This window comes from Octopus bimaculoides, chromosome 16, assembly GCF_001194135.2.
Source record: "Octopus bimaculoides isolate UCB-OBI-ISO-001 chromosome 16, ASM119413v2, whole genome shotgun sequence".
Classification (NCBI taxonomy): Eukaryota; Metazoa; Mollusca; class Cephalopoda; order Octopoda; family Octopodidae; genus Octopus; species Octopus bimaculoides.
In genome coordinates this window covers 6,679,940-6,686,211 of record NC_068996.1, presented here as the reverse complement: position 1 = coordinate 6,686,211, position 6,272 = coordinate 6,679,940, and the positions used below count along the sequence as shown (strand labels likewise).

The 6,272-nt window shown below is 36.1% G+C and overlaps 1 protein-coding gene across 1 annotated transcript in view; it reads left to right on the top strand.

Annotated features, from left to right (window-relative positions):
• Positions 1-6,272, top strand: part of LOC106873538 (phosphoinositide 3-kinase regulatory subunit 4) — a 91,932-nt gene that overhangs the window by 64,846 nt on the left and 20,814 nt on the right. Inside the window, exons 23-26 of the mRNA XM_052973508.1 lie at positions 315-358; positions 1,752-1,901; positions 3,491-3,539; positions 5,916-6,126. Of these exons, the coding sequence (XP_052829468.1) occupies positions 315-358; positions 1,752-1,901; positions 3,491-3,539; positions 5,916-6,126 (454 nt within the window). The remainder of the gene's footprint in view (positions 1-314; positions 359-1,751; positions 1,902-3,490; positions 3,540-5,915; positions 6,127-6,272) is intronic.

The following is a 6,272-nucleotide window of genomic DNA, read 5'->3' as shown; positions in this document are numbered from 1 at the left end:
AAATAATGTACATAATTCCTCATCTCTTAAATATAGAACTGAACTAAATAGTTTATGTAGATTCACAAATTTATTGCAACAGTCCTTCATTTTTTCTAAACCCTGTAAAAAAAAAACTCAGAAGGTTGGGTCTCCAACCTGTCCTTTCACGACAACCTTAAAGCCAGGGATTTTTCAGCACCTCATCATATGTACTTCCAGCTGTAATGAGATACAAAGCTGTGATTTTCAGATTAGTAGAGCTCTGCCTTAATCTCACAACCACTTACAATTTCTTTATATTAATTTGTCTCTTAAATTTACTTCCTTCATAGGCCATGAAAGATTTCATATTGAAACTCAACAGGTCTCGGTCCAGGTAAGTTTAATTATACTTATATTACTTTTGTAAAGTGGAGGCACAATGGCCCAGTGGTTAGAGCAGCGGACTCACAGTCATAGGATTGCGGTTTCGATTCTCAGACTGGGCGTTGTGAGTGTTTATTGAGCGAAAACACCTAAAGCTCCATGAGGCTCCGGCAGGGGATGGTGGCGAACCCTGCTGTACTCTTTCACCACAACTTTCTCTCACTCTTACTTCCTGTTTCTGTTGTGCCTGTAATTCAAAGGGTCAGCCTTGTCACACTCCGTGTCACGCTGAATATCCCCGAGAAGTATGTTAAGGGTACACGTGTCTGTGGAGTGCTCAGCCACTTGCACGTTAATTTCACGAGTAGGCTGTTCCGTTGATCGGATCAACTGGAACCCTCGACATCGTAAACGACGGAGTGCCAACAAACTTTTGTAAAGATATTTGTTTGCTTTATATTGTTATTCTTCTCCAGTTTTCAGTCATTGGGCTGCAGCCATACTGGAGCACTGTCTTCAAAGTTTTTTTTTTCTTTAATTAATCATATTGTTTCTTGTACTTGTTTCTGTTTTATTATTTTTTTTTATTGATTATTATTTTATTGAATTACCTTTGGAAACACCAGTTTACACATAAACACCGAAACATATATACCAACATATATATATACACAAGATGCATAAATATACAACAAACCCATACACATGCATAAAGCTCTTTCATACAGTTTCTTTCTGCTAGCTTTCACTCACAAATATTGGTCAACCTGATACTACAGAAGAACACACTTTCCTAAGATGCCATATTTTGGGATCAAAGCCAGAGCTACATGGTTGCCAAGTGAACTTCACTACACAGTTATGAATGTTTATTATTTTACTTATTTTTGTTGTTCTTTATCCTAAATTCTGATGTGTTTTGATTGACTTTATAAAATTGGCTTCAGGTCACACACACACACACACTCTCACACACACACTCTCTCTCACACACACACACACACACACACACACACACACACAAACACACATATATATACAGACGAACAGACATATATGTATATGGATCTGGGGTACCTTAGCCATCCAAGTGAGTTACATTGTAGACAATAGCACTGCATGTGGCAGCAGCACAGTATCCAGGGGTCATGACCTGGATGTGCATGACCCATCTTAGAATATAAGGAGTTAAGAGCCTAAAACACTTGCTTAAGGGGAGAAGAGGGGGCTTCTGAAGATTTTCTGCTGTACAGCTCTCTCTAGAGTTTCTTACTGCTCACACCAACTTGTGTCTGTTCACTTGCCATCAATTATATTGTTCTTAAAGGTTTATAGGGATTTGTTTCTTTAAAATAATCATTAAACATATATCAATTAAATATCACCGTTTGTTATATTTGTAGCTCTGTTGAAGCAGTATTTGCTGAAATAGATGATGACTGCTCACGAGGAAAACTAAACCTGCGCCATCTAGGTAACACATTTACACGAAGACATGCTGATCTCTTCAAACCTAAAGATACCCGAACAGAAACACCAAATTCCCCTGCCAGGTATCTATTATTTTAGTTCTTTTTCTTTCTTGGATTATTAGGTATCTTGTTCAGTCAGCTACCTTTTTATCCATACCTCTAATCTGTACCCTTATCCCGTTCTCTTCCATCCAATATTTTGTTCATATTCTGGCAACCTCATTTTCTATTTCAAGTTTTAATAATATAACAATTATTGACTGAAGACTCTGGAGGGGAATTAGCAAATGTTATGGCCATAATGAAAAATACTAATGCTGAAAATGATATGATGGAGACAAGATAATTGGTCATGTTAAGTTTGTTGTTTGAATATCCTTTGTATAATAAAGTGGCTCTCAGAAACTTATTGTATCATCATCATCATCATCATCGTTTAACGTCCGCTTTCCATGCTAGCATGGGTTGGACGATTTGACTGAGGACTGGTGCAACCGGATGGCTACACCAGCCTCCAATCTGATTTGGCAGAGTTTCTACAGCTGGATGCCCTTCCTAACGCCAACCACTCAGAGAGTGTAGTGGGTGCTTATATATTTTATATATCAAATATTGTATATTTTCTTGATATATTTACTATGTATCCTACCTATATATAGCTAGGAACATAAATTGATGTGCAGTTAAGGTACCCAACAATCAGCCCAAAGATCAAGGGTTCATATCCTGACAATGTATTGTCTGTCATCAGGACATTTAACTGTCAATTAACTGAGTCTACTTAGCTGTAAATAGGCACCACCAAACAGCAGATGACACTTTTCTGAGTATTGTGAGTATTGTTAAAAAACAACTTGTAATACCAAATTTTATTTATCCTGTGTCTCTATGACCCTTTGAGTCACAGGTCTTGTCAATTGCCGTACATCAGATAGCTCATCATCATTTAACGTCCATTGTCCATGCTGGCATGGGTTGGACAGTTTGACCAGAGCTGATAAGCTGAGGAGCCACACCATGGTTTCCACTGCTGGATGCCCTTCCTAACACCAAACACTTTACAAAGTGTGCTGGGTGCTTTCATGTAGCGCCACACAGGCACTTCTACATTGCATCACACAGGTGCTTCTACATAGTACTGCACAGGTGCTTTTGCATGGCACTGGAACAGGACTCTTGTAGGTCAATCCTCACCATGAGGGGGACTGGTCTTAACACATCTGTGGCAGAGTACGGGTCTTCTTGAGTACAGCAAGGCACCAAGCTATCAGATAGAATATCAGATATATAATTGCTAAATATTCTGTCAATATGATGTCTGTACTATATCCTTGTTATCAGATATTTATTCAATATTCTGATATTTATTCAATATTCTGATATTTATTCAATATTCTGATATTTATTCAATATTCTGATATTTATTCAATATTCTGATATTTATTCAATATTCTGATATTTATTCAATATTCTGATATTTATTCAATATTCTGATATTTATTCAATATTCTGATATTTATTCAATATTCTGATATTTATTCAATATTCTGATATTTATTCAATATTCTGATATTTACACTATTTTAAGCTTCTCAACATTTTTAATTAAAGTTGTTTTATTAATTATTTGCATAATATTTGATGTTGTTATTTTCTCTATTCCACTATAGATCACGAAGAAAAAAAAGTCCCCAATTAGATAATTCAGCAGTTGCTATGGTAACTATTACAGAAATTTTATCTTTTATATTAATCACATTTTTAAAGTCTTTTTTTAAAATGTTTTCTGTCTTCTATATTAGTTGTTTGCTTTTTTTTCCTAACATGAAAAAAACGAAATATCTTAACAAGCCATATCAATTCCCATAGGACCATTCTCATTAAAGTTGAACCAAAACAGGTTTTTAAAAATGTTTTAGAATGTCCTGAAGAATTACTCTATACCTGCAAAGGTGTTTTGAAATGGTTCATCTTTGACCAGATATTGATATCCATTTTTGTCACACACGTCACAGCAGTGTGAGTTGTGACCACAGACATTGTTGTCCAGAAAACTCATTAGCATTTTCTGAAATTCCAAGGTCAATGTAAATAAACACCATGAGACTTTCTATACTGCTCTGAAAAAATTCAGAGGAATTTGCTGTTAATATTTTTAAACGAGAAAAGTTATTATTTTGTGTGTAGTGTCACATACATCCCATTTTTTTGATCTTTTCAAAAGAACTTTTTCCTTGCCTGGGTGGTAAAACTTTGCTGTAAATCAATACATCATCATCATGATCATTTAACATCCATTGTCCATGCTGGCATGGGTTGGATGGATTGGCCAGTGTTAGCAAGCTGGGGAGCTGCACCAGACTCCAGTTTGATTTTGTATGGTTTCTACAGCTGGATGCCCTCCCTAACGCCAACCACTTTACAGAGTGTGTTGGGTGCTTTTACATGGCACCACACAGGCACTTTTATGTGGCAGAATATGCTTCTGCTGCAGAATATGAGTCATCTTGAATACAGCAAGGCACCAGGCATCTCAGTCCTTTGCCGTCTTGCCTGAAAGATTCAGCATCCTGAGGCCGTTCTTCACTACTTCATCCTATATCTTCCTGGGTCTCCCACTTGCACAATCTGTGTGTATGTGAAACTGTCATGTACATCACACAAGAATGGCTCTATGTAATATTATTTAGAGAAACATGAGACCTGGGTATTGCTGTTGTAAATTATTCTTAGACCAGTCAAATATTTGGGTGGGGTGATATACATTGCCTAAACAAAATACGAAATATTACACTTATGAAACAATTTTATGTCAAAAAATTTAACTTCTCTTTAAAATAATTTAGAGGGCATATTAATCCTACCCATGCATGCATTGACGACTGACATTAAATGATGATGATGGGATGACAACCTGAAAAATTATGATTCCAACCTATTTGAATCTCATTCATATGTGGTACAATCTTCTCTATTGAATTCATCCATATTTTAGTTCAAGAGCTATTTGACAGATCAAACTGTTGCAACATGTACAGACAAGTCTCTCTTCAACTAACATTCCAATAACTACTTTTCTAACATATATTTGAACATTCATTTACTGTGCATCTCAACTGGTGTTGTTCTCAGTAACAGTTTGTTGCTGTTACATCTCTTTAATATATGTGGTTGTTAACAAAGAAAAAAATAAATCAAAGAGTCTGAGACCAATTTTTGGGCACAGCACAATTAAGAAGAGATTAATATGTTGTAATTAATTCTCAAATGGTATGTAAAAAGATAGTTTCGGCACATGACGATGTCATAAGAGAGGTTATCTGTTGGCTGTTTTCATATAAGTAGCTTAGCTTGTAGCCAAATTAACCCTTTAACTGTGAAATAAAATTTCATGGTTATTCAAGTAATGATGTTAAATATCTATCAAAAAATTAGAATTGGTATTTTCTGCAAGTCATGCCTCAATAAACTTGGCAAACCTTAACAAAAAAATAGTTTCAAACATGACATTCTTCAATTTCATTACTCTTAAAGCTTTTAGCAGTTAAGGGTGGTGAATTCTTGAGTATATCTGATTTCCACAGTCAAATGATTAATGTGTGTGTGTGTGTGTGATTTTTGTGTACATGCTTCTACTAAAACTATTATTAATAATAATAGGCATCAGCTAATATTCTGCTCAATACCACAAATTTGCTTGCCAGTTGCTCAACTTTAACCAGTTGGGCATGTCCCTTAGTGGCTCACAATATGTGCATCTCTGATCACAAGCAGGAGTAGTCGGGGAGCATCATAGCTATGTGCTGAGAGGGATTCTTTGGGGTTTGAATAATTCACCTCTGGAAACATGGTTGTTTCACTCATCATCTTTAAACAAACCTTATTCAGGGTCCTTTTGAGCAGGCTGGACTACTGGCCCCCACCTGCAAGCACTGTTTATTCTGATATGAGGTCACCATGTCATGCACATATGGCTGGTGTAGCTTTATCTGTAGTCATGATGGGTATATTGGGCTTTGCATATTTGTACCCCAGTGTCACTCTGATGATATGCACTGCTTTCTCACTCAATAATAATAATATTTTTCTTTTCAGAATGCTGAATGGAAAAGTATGTTTGGTTCCAGTGATACAGAAAAATCATTGTCAAGTTCTCCAAAGTCTAAGGCAAACATCAAATGGGATAGTGGTTCAGAACGCAGAGCTTCTTTAACAAATCCTGCTCTCGCATCAAATTTTTTTTCACAGACTTCAACTGAAGGAAACAGTCTGCGAGGGTCAATTCCTGAAAAACCATTTATTCAGAGTACGTATGAATTTATTGTTATTCGTTAATGTAATTGGATCATGCCTTCAACTTAGTTAATCTGCAATTTAAATTATTGCTTCTCTCTCTCTCTCTCTCTCTCTCTCTCTCTCTCTCTCTCTCTCTCTCTCTCTCTCTCTCTCTCT